Source organism: Dermacentor albipictus, chromosome 2 (assembly GCF_038994185.2).
Source record: "Dermacentor albipictus isolate Rhodes 1998 colony chromosome 2, USDA_Dalb.pri_finalv2, whole genome shotgun sequence".
Classification (NCBI taxonomy): Eukaryota; Metazoa; Arthropoda; class Arachnida; order Ixodida; family Ixodidae; genus Dermacentor; species Dermacentor albipictus.
Window position 1 is genome coordinate 108,531,425 of NC_091822.1, and position 23,377 is coordinate 108,554,801.

General features: G+C 47.9%; 1 protein-coding gene across 1 annotated transcript in view; it reads right to left on the bottom strand.

Annotated features, from left to right (window-relative positions):
• The window catches only part of LOC135900734 (serine-rich adhesin for platelets-like), a 108,028-nt gene that overhangs the window by 67,203 nt on the left and 17,448 nt on the right, over positions 1 to 23,377 (bottom strand). The window contains exons 5-6 of the mRNA XM_065430274.2: positions 21,498 to 21,578; positions 11,976 to 12,137 (exon numbers count right to left, since the gene is read on the bottom strand). Of these exons, the coding sequence (XP_065286346.2) occupies positions 11,976 to 12,137; positions 21,498 to 21,578 (243 nt within the window). The remainder of the gene's footprint in view (positions 1 to 11,975; positions 12,138 to 21,497; positions 21,579 to 23,377) is intronic.

The following is a 23,377-nucleotide window of genomic DNA, read 5'->3' on the forward strand; positions in this document are numbered from 1 at the left end:
CTTAGATTTACGCGCATGGCAAAAGAATCGCACGCGGTTAGAAATAATCTAGAGCAATCTACTACGGGTGCATTTCACGGAGCCTCAGTTTCTTTGGGACCATTAAACTCTATCGATTAATACATCAATTTGCCGCTGAGGCTTGACACATTTTCGAGTGGTGACCGCATTGTTTGTTATACGGCCCTATTTCTTCATTATTCAAGCCTGCCCACGCCTTCAAGCGCGGATCGAAAGTAACACGCAGTGAAGCAGGACTGATAACAGTGCAAGTCGGCGCGAATTCATGGTTTTGCGAAGTCGCGGTTCGAGCAAAAACGGGCCCACTCGCACTAGAACGATAGGGAACAGACGTTTGTCGATATAGTCCTTCGAGCCCTCTGATTTAGAACTTCACAGACGCTGCCACCACACTGTAAATGTCCTGTGCTACACCCTAAATGAAAAAGAAAATAGGAAAGAAGAGCGAAAGGGAGCATTGCCAGCACGGCCACGTATCATTGCTGTCGTTTTTCAAGTGGAAGCCATAATTTCACGCACTGGTTTACTTGTCCAATCGGGTGACAACGGACGTTATATATTCTCTGCACAATGCAGACACCAAGCCCTTTTCTCTGTCACCTGACCAGACTCGTGTCGAAAGAGACTGCTCGAGTCTGGCTTAACAGCAGAGAGACGAAACGAAACGAAACGAAACAATGGCTTAACAACGGAGCAACGAGACTGTTCACACAATACTCGACTTCAGCTTGACGGCCTCCGTGATGTTCGGCAGACGAACTGAAATGAGCAGCCAGCGGCCACGACGTGCTTCAGCGCTGTCGAGATATTTCTCCCTTGTCCGCGCAGTTCCGTCCCCGTTAGCGGCTTTCAAATGGCGTCGGGCGTCGCTTTCACAACCGCGCTAGGCACTTAAGGCCTGAAGCAACTTTTGAAAAGAAAAAGGAAGAGACAAACGTTACGTATACTGCGGAAACCGGGAATCTTTCTTTTTTTTTCTTTTCGCACAAACTATATAGAAAAAAGATAACCTGAAGAGAAAACGCACCTTGCGGGTGCGTAGAAGTGGACATCAAATGCACTCGCTGAAGGAGAAAAAAGACTTGGAGAACAGTGTAGTCGCCGCTTAACCGCGCACTGCGGGAGAACGTTTGTTTTGGTTCTCGGAGAAAAGGCAAACCGCAGTACAGGGCACATGCTGTAAGGCAGACGAGAGCTTTATAGACCGTTGTTAGAACAAGCCGTTCTGGAGCGCCGACCTCATAGTAAGCCATCGCGGCGGAGGAGGACTAATTCATTGTTACAATACTTAACCACGCGACACCTTCACAAAGGGCTTGAGCATTAATTAGCATTAATTATGGTTCTTTGCTGTGATGGTGTTGCATACGATTGGTGTGTGTTCCAGTGTGTCGGAACGGAACGAAAACAAAAACGAAAAAAGAAGCGATATTTTCGAGCGGAAGAAAAACGTAAACCGACACCGTTACTTATTATTTTGTTTCGGAGTGAAACAGAAATATTTGTCACCGGTTTTCAGTTCAAGAGGAAAAGTCGGCAATCTGAAACAACTAACGTCATACAACGTCAGCATTAGTGCGTGTCCCAGGAGTCCGGATAAGCGTGTATCTGAGGCAGAGATAGTGAAAGCTGTAGCCTGTCGAGCGCCCCACTTATCTAAGCACGTCGCTCGGTGCACTAGCAAATCGGCAGTGTAGCAAAACCCAGGAATTGCGCGCTGAGGCGCTTATCGTTTCGTTTCGTTTTTTACGGGCACGACGCTTTGTTACTGAAATTCTCATGTTCGTTTATGTTCGTTTAAGCTCGTTTTATCGGAACAGCGGTCTCGCATTTCGGCGAGTACATTCGGTGACGTGCTGCTTCCGAGATAATGTTCGGTGCATTGACTCAAGGCAGTGATCATGATTTCAGAATTAATAATTCCCTTACCGAGAAAAATAAATGCTGCATTTATCGTTAAAGTGCTTCAAGAATTTCCGTGAGCAATCAAAAACCGTTATGAACCGTTATGGATCATGTTTTTTTCTTTTCGTTCCGGAGCAGAAACGGAACGGAACTTTTTTTCAGTGGAACGGAACTAAAACCGGCTGCGTTCTCTATTTCCAAACTAAAACCGGCTGCGTTCTCTATTTTCTTTCTTTGTACATCCGTGAACAGAATTTTCCATGCTGGTTAACATCCGGGTCTTTCTAATTCTTTTTTCGTTTCTTTCTTGCACTCACTGACGCTCTCTCTCTCTCTCTCTCGCGTGTGTGTGTGTGTGTGTGTGTGTGCGTGTGCGCGACCACACACACAGACACAGAACATGTGCATAAGCAATGGCCCAATTGGAGTGACCTCTAAAAAAATACTTCTTTAAAACGCCAACACAAAGCATGCGAAACATGCTGGCGATTAATCCACGCGTTTATTAACGTATTTCCGTATTTCCACAGCACGACGCCAAAGCTGTTATGAATTATAAGCTGTATATCCTTTCTACAGTGTACTATACGCCCCTAAGCTTCACTGCTTATAGCGGGAACGCCTTGGCAGGACGTCCTTTCGATTCTTAACAGCGTAAGCAACCATTTCAGCTGAAAGCATACGGAGTGCTTTCCGTCGGAAATATCGCACGTGTTCCGAGAAAGGCGCACTGCTGCCACACCCCGGTCCAGCGTATTTCCTGTGCGAGCGTTAAGGCCGGTTTTGACGACTATACACAGAGTATCGAAAAAAAAAATAAACAAAAGCTGTCAGTACTTGTACGAGATGACTCACTCGTATCTTAGTGAATATGGACCTCTTTGAAAATCGTGATTTTCGAAAAGGTGTTCGACTTCCCTGTCACACGGGCACCCGCGAACTCCGTTGAGCATGAAACTCCCTAACGGAGATTGATAGCAATGGAGTTGCGGCCGTGCTACACGGCACAGTGCGCGCTTTCGACGGGCGCCGCACGGGGTAGAAACGGCGCTGCTGCGCTTACTTCCGCGTGCAACTGTTCACGTATACGGTCGTCGTTAAAGTAAGTTATGTGTATTTTTTTTTAAACGCAGTACGTAATAACATAAAATCCAGCGAGAAACTTTGCGGCACGTTACCGCAAGACTTTTGTTTTCCAAGCATAGCGAAGTTGCAAGCGATGCTGGCCACACTGCGCGTTTGCTTTGGTGCGTGGGCAGCGCGGGTCACGTTGTTTGGCCGGTGGGCTTCCAGTTGTGATGCCGCTGTGTTATCGTGCGTGTCTGTGTGTTCGCGACGATAATGCGCCGGGATCGCTCCTGATGCGTGTCACCCGGAGAATTTACCCGTGCGGCTTGAACGACACCACGTGCGGCTCGCGTGCATATAAAAACAAACGAAATGGCGGAACGACGTTTCCCGATGCGGCGTGGCGAAGTATTGGTGTAGAGGGTACAGTCACTGATGCGCTTAAAAACAAATTAAACTTCCATTATGTGGCATATATCTCAAGGCAAAAAAAATAATAGTGCTAAAACTTTTAAATTAACCAGTTACGACGATTTTACTAGCGTGGTTTCTCTGCGGAACTGTAGCTACCTGGGAACGAGAGTACTCCATCCAACCGTAATGGTCATTGCCGAACTCCCTTCGCCCAAAATCTCCATTGAACTTCCTTGGCGCAAGGGAGACCGTGTGACAGGGAGCGCAACTCCATTGGCTTAAAGACGAAGGAGTTCAATGTAGTTCGCGGGTGCCCGTGTGACAGGGGTATTACACGCCCGTGCAAGCGGGTGCACAGCAGGTAAGTCCTTCGAGGGCTGGGCTTTCGCAGCGTGTTCACACGGTTATACGCATGCCTGGCTCGCCTCACGGGGAGGCGGCATGGGCGCCTAAGCAGTGTTCGGCCTGAGAGATTAGACGAGCTTAGAGCGTTTTCTGCTTCACGACAAATCAGGGCCACCAGCAGAGAGCACAAAGCCACCCGAGCGAGACTGTGCTCCAGACGGGTGTTGGCAAAATAAGAGATTGCGGGCGATACGAGAAAAGGAAATAATCTGTAAGACACCTGTCAAAAATGTTGCTCGCTAATTATTGTTGTGGAACCTGTAAAACTACAAAAAAAGAAAGAACTTTGCCAGTGATAACTAAGCTACAGGTTAACCTAGTTTTGATACGGCTTATCCCAACTTAAGCTAACCTATAGCATAACGATCGACTCCGTAACCTAAGCTCGTGCAACCTCACGATTAGCTGATATTGAGCCTGGCACGTAAAGACCACAGCGCACGTGTTCTATCTGCTCTCTCCCACCTCGTAAGTGGTAAGCTGAACTTCGAAGCTCAACGGCTCATGCTATGACGACAGCACACCTCAACTCGGAAGTCTCCATAAGCCACGCAGTGGCGCTATATAATTAGGGGTGCGCGAATTGCAATTCTGAGGGGCGAATCGAATACGAATCGAATAGTGCCAGCAGTGAATGGAATTGAATACTTTTCGGATATTTTTCGAATAACGGACCACCATCTTCACAATTAATATAACACTGTGTTCACCTATGTTCTCATCCCGGTATTCGTAACGTTAGCAAGTCCCAGTCACTACATTACACATTATGAAGCGCTGTTCATTAAACGCGCAAATGGAACATCATAAAAACAGATAAGCAGTTTGTTCGCATGCGCATGACTGTTCGTATAGCCGGGAAAGTCCGACTCCCTGAGCGACGTAGCCTGATCCACTACGTATAGTTCTCGCGTTTTAGGTCACCATGCACGCGGACAAGCTATGCCTGCGTGGATGAAGCTAATCATCGTTTTGCTCCAATTTTATGTTTAACTGCGCGCAGTTGGGACTATAAAATGTTCGCAAGATACTCGAAAACTATTCGCGTTTACGAATAGTGACTATTCGATTCGAACACCGAATAGAATAGGACACTATTCGATTCGTTATTCGAAACTTTCGAATATTCGCACACCCCCTATAGCCATATAACAAAAGAAAGCCGACTGGCGCTTCTGAGAACGAAAAGCGTTCCTCGAGGATTCACGGCTCACCTCAAAAGTGGTCCGTCACGCATCAGCAATAAAGCGAAAGCGGGGCACCAGCGTGCCTTGGTGGCATTTATTTCGTCTATAGGCCGCGTCAGCTAAGGCTAATGGCGTATAAGCCACCTCATTTCGTTCGGTTATGAAATTATAAAATTTTATAATGGCTGAAACTGAAAAATTATTATAAGCGATTACAGAATTTATCAAATCGAAAGCCACGTTTGGTGCTCTTGGTTTGCTACGACGCCGATATGAATGTCAGTCATTAATAACGTAGTGAGGATACTGCAGATAACCACTTAGAAAGTTATCGCAGGATTGTGGTGTCTGTGGGCACCAATGGCTGGCTCGCAGCAAGTTAACCTTGCGAAAAAAAAATCTCGGAAAATATATCTATCTACAATTTTACTTCTCCGACGATGTGCCTGGCGCCCAAAATATTAGTTCCACAGGTCCAGTTGAGCCCGGATAAGACATGACGCATGAGCTGCACACGGCCTCTTCAATTATCTCAGGCCCTAAATTTTCACAATTAATACTTTTCATTGGTGCATAGCGTCTTTCCTCATACGAGGAAGCATAACGAGAAGAATAGAAACAGAAGCGCTCGATTTTTGTTAATGACGAACGGGGAAAGTATAGGCGGTAATAATTAGCTGTGGTTGAAATTGAAGCGTGGAAAAATAATGAACAAAAGCGAAATGAAAGCGGGCGAAAAGATAACTTGTCGACGTTGGGAAACGAACCCACGACCTCCGCATTACGCGCACGTTGTCCTACCAATTGCGATACTGCGACAGCCATGAAGCTGCCCAGGATGTTTATGCGCGCTAGATCTAGCCCAGGGCGCTTTAGCCAGCGCCACTCAGGGCCACAGCATAATTAGCACACAGCGTACTTAAATGGACACTAAAGCGACACACCAAACAAATTTAGACTAATAAGGCATTGTTCGAGAACCCTGCAGGCAATCATTTCAAAATGTTATTTTTATTATTAGATAAGGAAATAAAGGTTGATGTATCAGCATTTGAATTTCGCGCCGAAACCCCAACGCCGGTACGTCGGTGTGACGTCAGGAATTCCAAAATATATTTTCGCATTTGGGCCGCGTTGGCTGAGTAAAGGTTCCCGAAACTACCCATGTTTAATATTTGGTTCTTTTAAAACACAATGTAGTCAACCTGTACCGATATGTAATTAAGCTTTAGAACATGCCATCAAAATTCATGACAACACAGCGACCAGGTGCGGGAGCGTCAAGGAGGCGTCACCACCCGTCTTTCGTGTTTGCGCTTTTTCTGGCTTACCAAGCGTCATATGGTGGTAAGAGTGGTGTTTTCGGTGTTGTAGAAAGGTAATTACTGAAGCAGAAGAAATCATTTTTATCTTCAGTGTCATTTTAAAGATGCAGGTGAACTGACTGACGGTGAGAAACAGAGAGAGATATAGACTTCATTGAAAAGTGGAGAGGTTTGCCTGGCGCCATGCTGCTGCAGGTAAATGTGACGATATATGAAATCATACCCTCAAGACATGCGTCACTTGACGCAGACGTAACAGACACGTGCATCACGACGTGTAATGTTAAAATAGCTCGTTGCGACCAGCGTCTCTCAGAAATGTTAAGAGCGTCTTCGTTGCTCGGGGCGCGCGGGAGGCACGGGACGCAGAGGATTCACAGGAGGAACGTTTCCGCAAAGGCATGTCGCCCACTATAGTGTCGAAGACGTTGTGTACGGAGGAAGACACGGTTCACCAGTGAATGACCCGCGTATAGGTACAACCAACAACACAACCAACAAGTACAACCAACAACACTGACGGCGTCGTGCCTCGCTCAACTTCACTGACGCAAAACGTTTTCATCGGTGCCCGCTGTGCCTATAAATATGCTGACGCACGGTGCCGTCTTTAGCGGTAACGTGTGTATTCATTGACAGACAGTCATCTTCAGCGCTGCAGACTGGAACGAACGAAAAAACCGGCGCGTCTCGGAAAGCCAACGTAGTCAGCTTGACGGCCCCAGTCGCATTTGCCTTCACTCTGGAATTCGTATAGCGTTATAAACTCCGGTGAAAAGTCTGCAAAGACGCGTGGAACAACGAAGCCCAAACAGCACAAGCAGCAGAAAGGAAAGCGAAAGCGGCATCGGCCAAGCAGAGAGAAGAGCGGCGAAAGTCAGTAGCCGGGCCGCCGGAGGCGGGGAACCGGTCCGGCATTGACCGATATAGCGGCAGATGCCGATCGTGCCCGCGCCGCGTCAACAACGTGCGCGTCTCTTTCGCAGTGGCGGCGGCAAGCACGCGGCTACTCGAGAGACACGCACGTACAGACACACACGCTCCCGACGCGTAGTGAAAGCTGCCCGGAAGTCTGCATGCGCCGGGTTCATTCGAGGTCGTTTCGCTTCCGCGACGCGGCGTCGTCCCTTTCGCCGGGGAGACACACACACCGACTGGCTGCCAGTGCGGAGGCCGGTTTCTTTTTCTTCTTTTTTTTCGAGTATCTTTTTCAAAGCGGTATGCGTCGTTGGCCGGTGGGCGGGTTGCTGTGTGTTTTCTGTCGGCGGCGTGACACGCGAAATAATGGTAATAATGACAACGAATGGAGAAAAAAAAGAAAGAAAGAAAGAAAAACGGGGAAGCTTGAAGAAACATCTCGCCGGGCCATCTGGCGCGGCGGGGTCGCAGATGATAGAGGAGAAAAAAATTAGAGCGGTGACAGTCGTCACGAGGAAGCGAGTCGTTGGCTTTAAATGCCGCAGCTCTGTTTGAATTCTTGATTTCCTTTTTTAGGCCATTTGTATTCTTCTCTCCTAACTGTCCTCCGCGCTCTCGACTAACCACCGCTGATAGTTCCCGGCGTTAAGCCTGCCCCGGTAGACTGCGATTCTAAGCGCCGTTTCAGCCGCCGTTCTCGCTTTTCTTCTTTTCCCAACTGCCGGCATTATTTGTTTTTCAAGCGATGTCGTTGGGGGCCCCGCGTCGCAGAAAATACGGCGTCGGCGTCGTTGTCATTGTCCGTGAGCGAAAATTTCCGGATATATTTAGGTGACATACGGTATATGCGGGTTATATTGCCACACCATTCTATTACTAAAGTTGCTCATACTTTGTCTCACATTCATGACAAAGTTATCACTCGGAATTTTTTGAGAATGACAGCCCACAAACAAATGTCATGAAACAAAACACCGACAGCGCATGCCTTTTATGTTAAACCTTCCAACTTAAATATTAGAACTGCGAAAAATTATACGAAACCTGAAAATTATGTAACTTTCTTGGCGTATTCAAACATTCAAATGCGGTACGGAGTTCGGTGTACCGAGTCTTTCTCCCTTGCGGAAGCATGTTGTCTGGAACAGATCTGCCGTTAGATTATGGGGTTTTACGTGCCAAAACCACTTTCTGATTATGAGGCACGCCGTAGTGGAGGACTCCGGAAATTTCGACCACCTGGGGTTCTTTAGCGTGCACCTAAATCTAAGTACACGGGCGTTTTCGCATTTCGCCCCCATCGAAATGCGGCCGCCGTGGCCGGGATTCGATCCCGCGACCTCGTGCTCAGCAGCCTAACACCATAGCCACTGAGCAACCGCGGCGGGTTGATCTGCCGTTCGTTTCAGGCATTGGGTGCTTATTTCTCAAAACTGTTGCGCGACACATAATTTCTAGCAGCGGGTTGTGTCGTGCATAACCACTGGCTGACTTTTCTTTTTTTACTGGAACTGCAATGCACCCGCTAAAGTCATTTTTTTAGAAGGTTGATTAGTGAAATGTTAATTGATAATCCCATTGGCGATTATCGCGCGAGCCCTGAAGTTCGCCGCTGTTGTAAAGATTCTCCAATAAAACATCCTCTCGAATCCCCCATTTTTAGTCATCTGAGGCCAGCTGTCGTTGACACACGCGCTATATCAGCAGGCATGCAGATTAATAAAAGTCACAACCAAAGGTGAGCCAGCGTTCCACTAAATGACCTTGCTGCCTCGCTCAAAACTGAAAATTCGTGGCAGCGATGCATGTGACAACTGCGTGCTGTAATGCTTGCGTCGTCTTTTGTTTGTTTGTTTGACTGATGGCTTTGTTTGTTTCTACTTCTGGGATTTTGCGTACCAAAACCACGAAATGCTTATGAGGCACGTCGTAGTGGGGGACTCCTAAATATTTTGACAAGCTGAAGCCCTATAACGCAAAGCTCTTTCAAACTTTTCTATTCCAATTCTGCAATCAGCCCTTCACGACTGGACCAAAAAATTTAGGGCCACCATCGTTTCTCCTCTCTGTCACGTGACGTCACGAAAACCGCGATAACTCCCCATCTTATATCACGTGTGCACATCGATTATGCATGATTAGACCGAACGAAAGAAAAATAATTATTTCTGGTCAGACACCTTTTCACCGTTAGCACTCTGCTATTGGCCAAAAGTTTTCGGGATGCACCCGCTTCGCCTGTCTGTCATGCGACGTCACAAAACCGCGAAACTCACCGTGTGAAAGTGACGTGTACGCAATGCAGATGCATTAGTATGCAGAAAAAGAACGATTTTTTTTTTCTGAATAGCCGGATACTGCCCGCGTTCCGAAATAAATAGAAGATCCATGGCTGCCCGCCGATCACTCAGGCATTGGCTACTGACACTTGCCGGAGAGCACGGATTTATTTGCGCATATAATAAGAAAATTTACGCGGTATAGTACAACATTATCGAGCTTTTTCGGCACGTTTACGAGATCGCTCAGCCAGCTCTTCTTTGTTGAGCATTCGTTTCAGTGGCATTAATTAACCTTCCGTTGCACTTCCCCGCTATTTTCGATCAGCCAAGGCAAGCCAAGAAGGGGAAGCCGACCAATAGCAGCCGCCGGCACACCCCTCTTCATCCGGTTGTCTATTGTCCCTGCGCGGGACAGGCCCCATCGAAACCCTCTCCACTAAAGCTTGCTCCTCGCCTCTTGTCAACCAATTAGAGAAAACAAACTGCTGAATGTAGACAATGTTATTCGTTTTTAAAGCAAACAAAAAGTGACTTCCTGTAAAGGAGGACATCGTTTGGTTGTGCCATTCAGACAACGCTGCGGGTCATCGCAGGATGCTTGAGTCGGCGGTTACGTAAATTTGACGTCAGGATATTGGAATAAAAAACAATTGGAATAGATTTCCGTTATAGGGCCCCTGGCGCTCTTTAACTTGCACCCAGTGCACGAGTCACGGACGTTTTTGCATTTCACTCCAATCGAAACGCGGCCGCCGCCGTGATTTGATCCCGCACCCTAGGGCTTATCAGCGCAACACCGTAGCCATTATGCCACCACGGCGGGTTTTGCTTGTGTGCTTGCTTGCTTGCTTGTTTCTTTGTTTCTTTTGCTTTGTTTCTTTTTTCTTGCTAGCAGTTTGTTTGTTGGATGGTTCATTCGTTCGTCTGTTTGTTTGTTTGTTGGTACGTTTGTTTGTCTGTTTTTAGTGCGTTAGCATTCTTAAGGTACTTCACGCACTTTCAGGGGACTACGTATCTGTCTATCTGGATATCCTTCAATATATCGATGTCTGCATCTATGTATCTAACCGCTTTCCAGCCTACCGTAGTCATTGGGTAGTCAGCGGGTGAATAGTTAGCTCACCGGGCTGCTGAGGCAACAGGTTTCGAAACCAACCATCGAATCGATTTGGGTCACCGAGTATGTGCCCATGTGTACACACGCGCCCCTCTTCTACGGACATTTTTTCACGCCGACAGGAATCACTGCAAATGCGGAGCCGGATAGGCACCGCTGTTCGAAGAAGCTCTTTGGCGTCGACTTGGAGCCCTGTACACGTGCCACTCGGTCTGTGTTGGTCTTCAGTGAACCTCTTTGATGCCAACCTCGGGTCACTGGGTATGTGCCGGTAGGTGCGTGCGGCTCATCAATCAACGTCTTCGACGTCAGGTTGAGTAACTAGGTGTGTGCCACTGGGAATGGGCCACTCTACAACGACTAAAAAAAGATCCCTTAAATTTCTCCGATGGTGGGAGGAATCGAATCCACGTCGCAAGAGTTTTCCTCAAGGACAGCAACCCCATGCATCAGCAGGCTGCGCCGCAAATGCGCTGCTTTCAATGAACGCCTTTCACGCCAACGCTTTAGCGAGCTGCGCCATGAATGCACTGCGTATGTGCCGCTCTTCGATGAACCTCTCGCCTACTTGAGTCACCGAGTATGTGCCACTGGGTGTGCGGCAAGCGAGGGGAACAACTCTCAGCGTTCGCGGGCAACGGAGCGCCACGCTTCTGATCTCGGAGGCCACGCACGTTCTTATCGGCAGTGCCACTAGAAGGCGCAGCGTGCGCGTCTAGAAAGAAGCGTTGCGGAGAAGCCTGATTGCCGCATGGCGCGCTTGTCAGCGTTCGCACGCACCACGGGCCACGGGCAGGCTACGCGGCGCTAGATGGCGCCCAGTGTTCTTAGGGAAGCGCGAAAGAGGAATCCCGCTGCTGTACGCGCCTCTTGCATAACTCGTTTCGACGGCGGCAATACGTTGTGTCGCTATATTGATCAAATGCTAAAGCACTACCATCGACAGCCATCGTGAGAGGGGTTCGGCAGCAAGTTTTTCTATACCAAAGTACTTTATATATATATATATATATATATATATATATATATATATATATATATATATATATATATATATATATATATAATAGTAATAAAAACGTGGCTACAAGATATTTAATGTACTTTAGCCGTCTTCTAATTGACTTCCAAGAATTACGGTTGGTTGTGTGCGAAAAGAATCTTCGGAGATGTGAATTCTTTTTCTCTATAACGTTTTTCAATACTGTTTAAATAATTTTTGTGAGAGTAGTAGTCAGAATGTACGCGAGAACAAAGACCCAACAATTTTACACGAAGGGATGTGTCATTCCGGTAGGCACATGTATATTAGCACTCTATAAGGTGAGCTAACCGTGTCTTTAGCGGCGTCCTTGGTCTTGTGCTGCTGTTGCTGCTGATGTTGCTGTTGACATTGCTGCCGCCGATGATGCTCCTCTTCTTGGTGCACCATCTGCAGTCGGCCATTTTGGCGCCGGAGGGACACCAGTTCTTCCAGCAGGATGCGCAGCGACACCTGCGGGTTTTCGCCATCTGATAACGCGCACTACGAGATTGGACGAACTTAAACTAGAAGTGCGCATTGAAATCTTAAATAACTTTAACGCTAACGCAGGTCATCATCTTGAAGAAATGAAGAACAAGCTGCATTAAGAAGAAGCTTCAGCTCGGGCTCAACTCCATTGGTGCCTATTGATATACATGTAAAACGCAGGAGTCCTTTTATGAAACAACCGCTAGACCGACTTGAATTACATTTGTTGTAACTGAGAGAGAAAGTTAGGTTCTAGCAATAGCAGCAAGGAAAACATCGATTTAAGAACTCACTAGTTTTACAAAGAATGGTCAGTGGTATGAAGTGTTAAAAAATATGAGGCACGAACTTTACAAATCCGTAACTGTGCACTAAAATAGATATCCCAGTTTCGCGAATGGCAAATGTTAGAGCGAATTTGATATATGAGTTTACAACTTACGTAAAGTTATTCCACTGTTTTCGATCGGCTTTGTAATACTTCTGCTCACAACTTACCGGTCGGCTTTAAATGTCTCAATTGGTGCTAGTTTACAGAATTGCAATCTCGATTTTTTATCGCCGAGTTACAGTGTTGAAAACTTGATACGTGATTTCTCTTCAATTTTCCCGATTTCCATCAAGTTCTGTAAAATATGGCAGCCTAAAAAAACCGTTCGCCACAGTCGGTATATTTTATCTTATTCTTTATTTTAATGCCACAATTCGTATCAAATTTGATGCAGTGTGCGGTTGCCGGTCAAAACGATTTCTACTTAACAATGTTTCTTTATAGAAGCTAAGCCGTAAAGCTTCCTGTTAATGCAGAAGCCGCATAAAGCAGAAGATATTGCTTAAGAAAATAGTTTATTCCAGTCTACCTGAGTATTACAGCATAATAGACAGATTTTAGAATCTGCGTTGATACCGCCTTGTCATTTTATTTATTTATTTATTTATTTATTTATTTATTTATTTATTTATTTATTTATTTATACTTTATTCGGCGTTACTGCTAGCTTCCAATACTGCTGCGGGGTTGGTAAACCAATAAATGGCTATATATAGTGGGGAACTTGTGTAGTACATACGGGCGCATGTGTAGTGAACATTAGAAATTTAGTCAATAGTCACCAGAGAAGAAAAAAAGAAAGAAAAGGTAAGCAAACTGGTAGCGTAAAAATAATTACACTAAGCAAAATGGAACTGCTGAACTCGATTCATCTTTCTTGAGTAAATAAACTAGGACAGCTTTGCTTGAGACTGTGTCAATAGACGTACAGTTCACAAGCCATTGTGGCAACGTGTTCCACTCTCGGATTGCGCACCGAAAGAAAGAATAGCGAAGCAAGCTATTGCTGAATCTGAACTCGATTAAGTGTCCATGTTTATTGTGCTCATTTCTCGTTAATGTATGGACTGCATGAGCGGGAGGGGGCATAATTTTCAGAATATATATTTAAAGCTGGTTATTTAAAAGGTGGCAGAGAAACTTGAGGCATAAAAAAAATATTCTCCCACACCTGACCACGCATACGACAAGTTGGCGGCAAGAACGATGTATCGTGGCAGTATTCATATAGTCTGACCTCGCCCGCATCCCGCGGTTAACCATTTACGTTGGCATCTAAACTTCGCTGACGCGCCGAGTTTGATTGGTGTCGAATCTTGCAGCAAAAAACGTGCTAGATGATTTCTATCCTGTATTGTCGCGATTTTTTTTTTTGCAGGGATATGTTAACTACCTCAAATGCAAAACTTGCTGAGCTGGCTCGACCACTGTTGTCTGTGTGTAACGTCTCCTCTTGTCGAAACTTGAGCGCTGTGGAATTCGATGAGCTCCACTATGTACGTGATTAAAACTTACCCTGTATCGTTTTCTCTCTAATTACTTGTAGTCAATAAAGATTTGAGTGATTTGTTTATTGGTTGATTCCATCGGCTCCCAACGTGTTCTGTGTGAATGCTGCCGCTACTCGACCGCGTGACTGCCGCCTACCGAAGGTCGCATTGTACGTGCAGCGCGACTCGAGCCACGAGAGATCTTGTGTGCGCACGAGGGGAGAGAGAGAGAGAGAAAAGCACCGCACTCTCGCTGCGTGCGATCGAAGCGCTTCTGATTCTTAAAGCGAAGCTTTCTGCGCATCTCCTTTCAATTTTCCGCGCGTTGCTGCTGCTGCGATGGCCTTGCCGCGCGTGCGGCTGGCTTTCTTGCAACGCCACCAGATGACGCTCGCCTCCGCACATCCCTTAGTTTTACGCATCCCGACCGGCACCGTCACGGCAGCGCTGCATTGGTTGCGTCGTTTGTGCGTATGGCACGTGCTGTGCCTGCTTTACCTATGCGGCAAAAATGCGGGTGCCGGGCTGTGGAGGTCGCGTGCAGGGCTGTGATAGTGCAAACATCACAATCGTCCGTAGCCTGAAGAGAGCGCTTGGAGCTGGCGTCTCGACAGCGCGCTGGCCGGCCACGTATGCAGAAGTAGCACGTCAACACGCGCCAGCAAAATGACTCCAAAGCGTGAACTCGGCGTCGACGACACACAGGTCCGAAAGAAGCGTCGCGCGGAACGGGAGCCTCTTCGCTACGCAGTGAAACGTCGTGCAGACCGCGAATGTATGTATACAATGTATAAATACAATTATAATAATTGAATTACGTACAGCCTCATTATGCAATTAAAGTTTAACACTTCTGCCACAATGCGATGTGCCATGTGAGGTAATGATAATGCCCAACCCTCTCAGATGTTAGGAACAGTGACGCACAACAACGCCTCAAGCAAACAAGGTTCATGCAAGGTAACGTGTAACATCAACTCTCCCTTCTCGTATTGAGCTAAACGCCGAAATAATTACACATTAGCCGCCAACATCACCGCTACTTATCGTCAATCAAAGCAAACAGCATACAAAGTTTCGTTTTCTTTCTTAAAAAATTAATGTCCGAGGTTTTACGCACCAAAACCGCAATCTGATTATAGACGAGAACGGCACCGAGAGCGGCGCTGCTGCGCCGGCGTTGAGAGCGCCGCATGCGGAGCAAAATTCTATTAGCGGTGGTACCCCTCTCCCATCTCGTTCGCGCCGCCTTGATTGCCTCCTGCACTGCGCGTGTTAGGGCACGTCTCGCGCCGCGCGCGGTGTGTGCGCGTGGACATTTCCTTCGAAGGGCGGTGTACAGTCTCTCTCACATTTAGGGGAAAACTCGAAGCGCAGCAGCTCGCGCAGATGCTCGAGGGGCGGGATCTTGAACGGCGTCGTCTGCTACGGCGGCGCACGCTGGCCGCATTGTCGAGAAACGTTCTACTGTCAGGTGCAGGGTGCTGATCACATCGTTACTGCGTGAAAGGAGCCGGTATTCTTTGCTAAGCGTTGCGCGACGCCCACTGATACGCCTCGAATGTAAGTTCATCGCTGCATGGCAGTCATAGACGACGTACTGATTCCATACATTCTTGACGGCCCGTTTCTGGAAGGCGACTATATATTCTAACGCGATAGGACGCCGATCCACACTGCTCGTGCTGTGCAAGAACTGCTAGAAGAGCGCGCAGTCACTCTCTTGGAGCGGCCGCCTCAATCCCCGGGCGCCAACATCATTTAAAATGTCTGGGGCTCGTTGAAAGTATCGCTGGCGCAACATCCCCTCTATCAGTCGCCCGAGGATAGGCTTCGATCCACCATCGTCAGTGACTGAGACGTGCAGCGAATGAACACATCCCTGATCAAGTCATTCTACACTTCACTGCCTTCCAGGATGAGCGCTGTCATCGCTGCCGCTGGGGACATGACGAGATACTAACTGAAGTTCCGAGCGTGACGTGTCCAATTCCCCACCGGCGGGCAGGGTCTGTCTGGTGTAGCGAAAGATTATAGAGAAAAAATCACTTCCAGCTCATTGTCTGAACCTAAAACGTTCATTTAATCGTGTCCGTTTGTTTCACCGTGTTCGACTCCCATTGTTGAGTGCTTTGTTTTCCTTTCGAGTCAAACAAAGACTGAGCACGTTGCGCGCACATCTTGGTGCGTTTTGTCGCTGCTCATTACGGTAGCACACACAGCGAAGAAATATACGTGCACACGCTCAGTACTTCCGGCCTTTCGAAAGGCTAAATGAACCATGCTGTCAAAAGAAGTTTGTGGAACTCCATTATCGCCAATGAAGGATCAGAGTTTGGCGACGCACGACGTTTAGTAAACAATATCAGCTCAGTTCCCGCAGTACCGATGAAATCGGTGCACTGCCCCTGACACTACCACGCTTCCCGAAAATGCGGCCAGCGCCCGCCGCCGTAGCAGACGACGCAGATCACGACACCGCCCCTCAAGCGTGTGCGCCTGCTCGAGCTGCTGCCGCCGCACGAATCCATTGCTTGCCGCATCGCGATGCAATACGTTCCGAGTTTTCCCCTGAAACAAACTGCACACGCTATATTTGCCTTTAAGAAGATCAGTACACTTGACGATTATTTTTATGGCTGCAATGCGGCGAAAGGGCAGCGTCTGCTTAACCATGTAAGTGACGCTGAGCAGGTAATTGGAAACGACATCGTATGTGCCGCCGGAAAAATCGTCAGCACATACGATGCGGCACATACTTACGGCACCTACGAGCTAAAGTCATTTTTGCATTTTCTCACATTATGTTTGCTACAAATCCGTGTTGTATCTGATGGCGACAACGGACTTCTATCGACACTGTGCGGAAATAAACAAGATATATCGCTGCATAGCACAAGTACGACATGCGCACACAACTTTAACTAGTACGTCTCCTACAATATGGAATAGAGGCAGCAATGTAGACAGCTTGGCCATTTTTTAACAGTACTCAAGAGACGGAAGTTGAAAGTATTATTAATCATTCCTGCTTCAGCAATGCCGGCGCGACCAAGACGCGGGTGTGTATCGTCCAGTAACCCGATCGATCGGTGCAGTGGTAAAGCGGGAATGAACTCCGGTCATGTTCAATGCATCATGCACATATTCAATTTCTCGGCACGCGTGAACTTCGGCTACTGCTAGCGCATACAACAGACGTGGTTTCCATTCTTGGGCAGCGCACACACAAACGAAACACGAGAAAGAAGACAGGACAAGCGCTCGTTGAACTTAAAGTTTTTATATGAATAAAAGGATTATGTACCGAGTAATTATTAATTTCACGTGGGTTACATATAGAAACCGTCATACACTCAGGAGGGATCAATGAACGAGCTCGCTTCGTTTGCCAGATCTTTACTTCGCTCGGCGCACCGCAGTAATCCATGTCTGTCGTCTGCTTATTTCGTACCATTTTCTTGTGAATCGGCAGAATTTCACTGGTGGCATCAACCTTTTCATGTTTACATTGCTGTCGTGACAGTTAACAACACAATAATAATTTCCGGTCATCCGAAGAGGTGCCGTCGCAAACAAGAGACGTTTCGCGCGCAGCGCGAACTGAACGCGGGCGCGACCGTGAAGGGAAGCGGCGACGGAAACCCCCGCTGGAGATGAAATCGCTCCGCCAGGGGAGAAACGAGCGCTGGCGTCTAGGATGAAACTTGGCGTGCGGTCGTCTATGAGGCATGCCGTCGTGGAGCACAGGTTAATTTCGACAACCTGGCGTATTTTAACGTGCACGCCGGTAGACGGGCATTATCGCATTTCGCACTCGTGGAAATGCGGCCGCCGCGGCCGAAATTCGATGCCGCGATCTCGTGCTTGCCAGAGCAATTAACGCCAAAGCCAACCACGGCGGCTCTGGTTTTAACGCGATAGCGTTAAGGAGCTCGTGTCGCAGAAAAGCCGGTGACGTCGGCGTCGGTGTCGGCGTTTGCGGCGTTGACCGTGAGCGATAAATCACGGCAGGCGCTTCATAAATAAAAAGCAACTTCCAAGATTGGTCCGGTGGGAATCGAACCAGGGTCTCCGGAGTGTGAGACGGAGACGCTACCACTCAGCCACGAGTTTTTTTTCTTTATTGCCTTTTCACAAACGCAAACAAAAAGATCAATTACACGACATGTACATATTCTAAAAACACCAGCCACAGCTCGGCCAGTGTAAGGTGTTTAGAAGGGCTTCACAGAAGCCAATTGGTCTAGTACAGGAAGCCATTCCGGGGGTTCACATAGTGCTCTGAACAAGTCGCGTGTGTATATAATGCTCTCAACAAAATAGTGTCTTGCTGAGTGAGCCTGTATATGACAATGTCTGATGTCCATTCTCGTCTTCCATACGCTGTGCATGCAAAGCAGCATTAGCATATCACTCGGCACTTCCCCTGTTTCTGCACGTGGAAGAAACCGGATTCCAAAAGGGCTTATCGGCAATTCTTTTTTAAGTGTTCTTTGTAGGACGTCCCACAGAAATACGGCGTCATGGCAGTCAATAAAAATATGCTCAATTGATTCTGGCTTATTACAGATTAAGCAGTTTACCGACCAAGGTACAAAAAGACCTTTGCTTTGTAACCATGGCTTTGCAGGGAGAGTGTCGGTATGTAATTGAAAAAAGAACGTTTTAGCAGAGGGTCTCACTGGCATTTTTTTAACGCGCTTTAGCACATCGCGCTCAGGACCTAGCCTGTAGGCAGCTCGGTAAACCGGTAATGGTAAAAATACATCGAGGATATCAGAATACAAACGCTTTTTCGTGACATCACACAAGTATTCATATGAGAACCTTGCCTTGAGCAGGCGTACAGAAGTAACCACTTCACGCAAATAAGGACTGAGTGGTCCAGCTCCAAAAGAAACAAATGACACGACAAAGTCAGATAGATAATCCTGCAATCGTGCTTGGATCACAGTTCTCAAAAACACATCAGTTTGGTCCCGCACAAAGAAGAATCTGCTTACTAGCTGCTTGAAAAACAGGTGTGAGAGCCCTAGCCTTTTGCGCCGCTTGGAAGCATCGAACTCGTGGCTGAGTTCTCACTCAGCCACGAGTTCGATGCTTCCAAGCGGTGCAAACGCCCCTCTAGTGAATGCGGTGTTGCCTTCGAAACGAGCCGTGGAAAGTTATACTGCGGTGTATATCGGTAATTATGAACATGTAACGTACAGAAGTCACAATTACACGAGTTGCGAAGTGCGTTTCCGCTGCATTTCTTCTGCGCTTTCCGCACACGCAGAGCCATCTTGCGGCAAATACAGAAGACCCCCTCCTCTCAATGTACGGCGCTGCCCCGACAGGAGGCGCGCCGCGCGCGCATTGGGACCGCTGCCAGGCGCGTCGCGGGACTCCCTCTCCCCTGACGACGCTTCGCCGTGCTCCCGGTTTAGATTACTATCTATCTCTCTGCCCGTGCCGATCACGACGTTTGGCTGGCGTAAAGCCCCTCAATCTCCCAAAGTAGCGCCATTCACTTCCCTCCTCCTCCGCTCAGCGCGGCCTCGACGGTGGCGCCGCCGGCGGTGGGCCTGCCGTAGCAGACGACGGCTAACACGCTACGGGAGGAAATCCGCGGAAAAGTTCGTTCGAGTCCTGCGGAGCAGTTTTTTCAATCTAGATCTTGCTTTGTCAGTCGGTAACTGGCCTTAAGAATGTCGTGTCGGATTTGCGGAAGGAATAGAGAAAAGCACCATTATTCAAGGCGTATTAAAGGCGTAAAGCGCGCGCACGTTGAAAGTTCGTGTTGCTGAAACACGACACAAGCACGCGGTGTGCTCAGACACGCGAGTAATTACCAGAGCTTCAGGTTTTGACAGCGCGAAAGTATGTGCACGTGGTTTCGTAGGTTAATTTACGTACCTGCAGGATGCTTTTGTTCGGCCGGCGCGTGAGAGATTCCGACTGTCTGCGGTCAGCAATGCCTGGCAGCAGGGCCGTTTCTGTTCCGCGCCTTTTACAGATGTACGTAGGTCATGCACAGGTTGTGGTGGCCATGAGCAACGTTTTCACAAATAGGCGGTATAGATAATTTTAACAACGTACCAGCATATGAAATCGTTATTTATTTATTACAGTGCAAATGGTTAGAATTTGATAGAAAAGAAAGAAGGAACTTGATGGGACAACTGGAAAGAGGTTCAGAAAATAATTATCCCCCTCCCTCATTGGCACCAGCAACACTTTTGTTGAAGTGCTAATTTTATCTCTGTATACTACGTGCGTCTGTATTCTTTTGCGTTGTAAGTTTTCACAAGGAAGCAGTGTTGCGTTAACTGGAACAGTCAAGGCACACAAGACAGAAGAAAAGTTGATTCTTGGGTTTTACATCCCAACACCACGATCTCATAAGGCACGCCATAATGGGGGCTCTGGATTAATTTTTTTTGCAGCTGGGGTTCTTTAACGCACCCCCAATGCACTGGACACGGGCCCGTTTTGACACGGGCGTCAAAAGAAGAGGTTGGAGGAGCCGTGTCACTTCACAAAGCCGCGCGTTCTTTGCCACTTGCTCGAAGTCAGCCCGCCCGATCTTGTGAATCCACACTTTTCTTCGTTTTGCGTTGCGCCCGGCGGATGGTAAAACAAAAAGCTTTTTGCCGTCACTGGGTCTGTTGTGGCAACCGTAGGCGCAGCAGCACGGCATCGCAATTAAGCACTCGGCCCTAACACATTGTATAAAACTACCGCGCTCCTTCAAACCGCCTGCCGTACTTAGTCGCGCAGGCCCAAGAATGGGGGTCGCAGGCCCAAGATTGGGGGTCGCAGCGCGCTGGAAAGAAAAGATATACAAAAGCGCGGCGCCTGCTCTGCGCCGGAAAGAAAAAAATATACAAAAGCGCGGGGCCCCCTTTCACGTGACACAGATTGGCCAATAGGGGAGCGGAGGAGGCTGGGGCGACAGGAGGAGTGGAGGAGGATGCGCCTGGGTGAGCGGGGTGGCGGAAAGATCTAAGAATGGCGCTACTTTTGGAAAATTGAGGGGCTTTAGGCTGGCGTAGATCGTTTCCCCTCCGAGACACCGAGTTCTTTGGTTCGTTCCGTTCGCTCAGGCGCACGTTTCGTTGCCGCGCCGAACGCTGCGTTGCTCGACGCTCACCGCGTGATAGGTAGGCGCTAAGTCCGATGCGGGGCGCATCGTAAGTGATCGCTGTGCCGTAGCGCATTGTCTTATACCCCTTGGCGGGTCGACGGGAACGCTGTCGCGTCCCACTCTTGAAGGCGAAGCTTAAGCGTCTTCCAATTTTTTCTATGCTCTTCGTGATACTTTGTGGATAGCTTTAACGTGTATTACTCGCGTCTGTGGGTGTATGTATACCGTCTGTGTGTTTCTGTGATCGCTGTATACGCCGTATTCCTCGCTCCACGGCTAGAGTATCACGCCAAGCCAGCTGCCAGGATATCATCTACGGCTTCTTAATACAGTCAAGCACGTTTCTACTTGTATCGCTCTCATTACAGTGCTTAGTGTGTCATGCTTACCTCGGCTGGGAACGTGCAGCTAGATTCTCGACCCAGGACCTTCTTTGTAGCCCGAGCTAAGTCCGTCTTGAAGCTCGACAGCTTGAGGGGAAGAGAAAGAAAAAAAGGGAGAGACGGTTATTAGACGTCAAAGTAAGGAGACGAGTTGTACCTACATGTAGTGAAAGATAGCGAATGAAAAGAACCGAAGACGAAGTAGCTTAGCAGATTGATTGATTGATTGATTGATTGAGTGAGTGAGCGAGCGAGTGAGTGAGTGAGTGAGTGAGTGAGTGAGTGAGTGAGTGAGTGAGTGAGTGAGTGAGTGAGTGAGTGAGTGAGTGAGTGAGTGAGTGAGCCACAGACAGGCAGACAGTGCACTTTTAAGAAAGAGAGAAAGAACAGTACAAAAAGTCAGCATTCGCTCTATTGTGTTTCCGTCCTGGCTAAGAGGTGTACTAAGTTTGCTCGGCCTATGGCACTACAACAAGAGATCCTATAGGCTGTCTTATTCAGAGCTCAGGCTTCTTATTCTTATTCAGAGCTTATAGACCGTTTTTTCGTAGGCGCCGCCATATTGTGAGCACAGTGGCGCCGCCTATGAGCAGCACCATACTGGCTTGGGTGAAAGCGGTCTTTTGCATGGCAGGTATACGCTCGGCGATAGGTTCTGGCGTTTGTTTTCGCGGTCGTGCGGTCTGTTTAGTATGACGTGCGTCTTCTACGTGGTAAACGGTTCTGTGAGACGTGCTGAAGTGGTTTAAGGCGTCATGGCCGGAATTTCTGCTGGCGTTGAGGTGGACGGAACACGCAGCGCGATGTGTGCGCGCATATTCGAGTCTACAATCAGCCTCGGAGATGAATTGTGTATTTCTGAATGTTCCAGGCACTAATGTGACCTTATTGCAGTATTATCCTCTATTTCTAAGCTGCGGTTTAGGAGCTATGAAACATTCGCGACGATCGTGACAGCGTGAGCGTGGGTACCGTTCTGCTACGATAGGAGCTGCGATGTTATACTTTGACAAGCGTTCAGACTGTTCGCTGCAGGTTACATTGCGTGACTACTTGGTTCGATGGATGAAGTTTCCGCCCCTGAATAAAATAGTTTTGGCAAGTGATAGCAGCATACCTTACAGTCTGCATTGCGCTTGTCCAGCAAAGGGACTGTTTACGAACTGCGCGAGCGTCCTAAGCAGTGGTAGGTGCTGGATTACATATATCTTTGTTCTATATACCGCATAGTCCAAGCATGCATACCGCATCAGCGGTTATATATTTATAAACGTTGTGCGGCGTGACTATGCGAGGCCCTGTTGCGGCGTTAGCCCGTTTTCTCTTGCTTTTTCTAGAAAGAGGATGATAACCGAATTTCTTTTTCGGTTGTGTTCGTTCCATTCTCTACGACGCACTCACACGCATTACGGAAATCTTGTCCTCAAAAATAGGCATCGCATTCTTTTTATGCGATCCCTCATATATTATGGCTGTATGCAGGCCAAAAAGGCAATGCCGAAGCGCCCAGCTTACATCTGTACCGTGCTGGATCACCAACCGCAGTGATCGCTGTGTTGAGCAGCGCCATCGGCCTCATGCAGGAAGGCTAGCATAGACATATGGCAATTTCCAGCCTACTAGACTTGAAATGCGCGAGAACGATGCCGGTGCATCACAAATATTTGATTGCGCCTGCCGCTTAGATGTTTCGTGGTTGCCTTAGGTTGGCCGTGCACGAGCATGCGTTCTTATGCTTTATGTTTTACTCCCTACGCCAAGCGATCAGATATTGAGCAGATTTACCATTTCAGGCTGCAGAGACACCGCTTTTCTTTGTTGAATTAAAACCGACATAAGCAAAATAGTTCACAACACATGCTCACACCGCGACTGATAATGTGCGT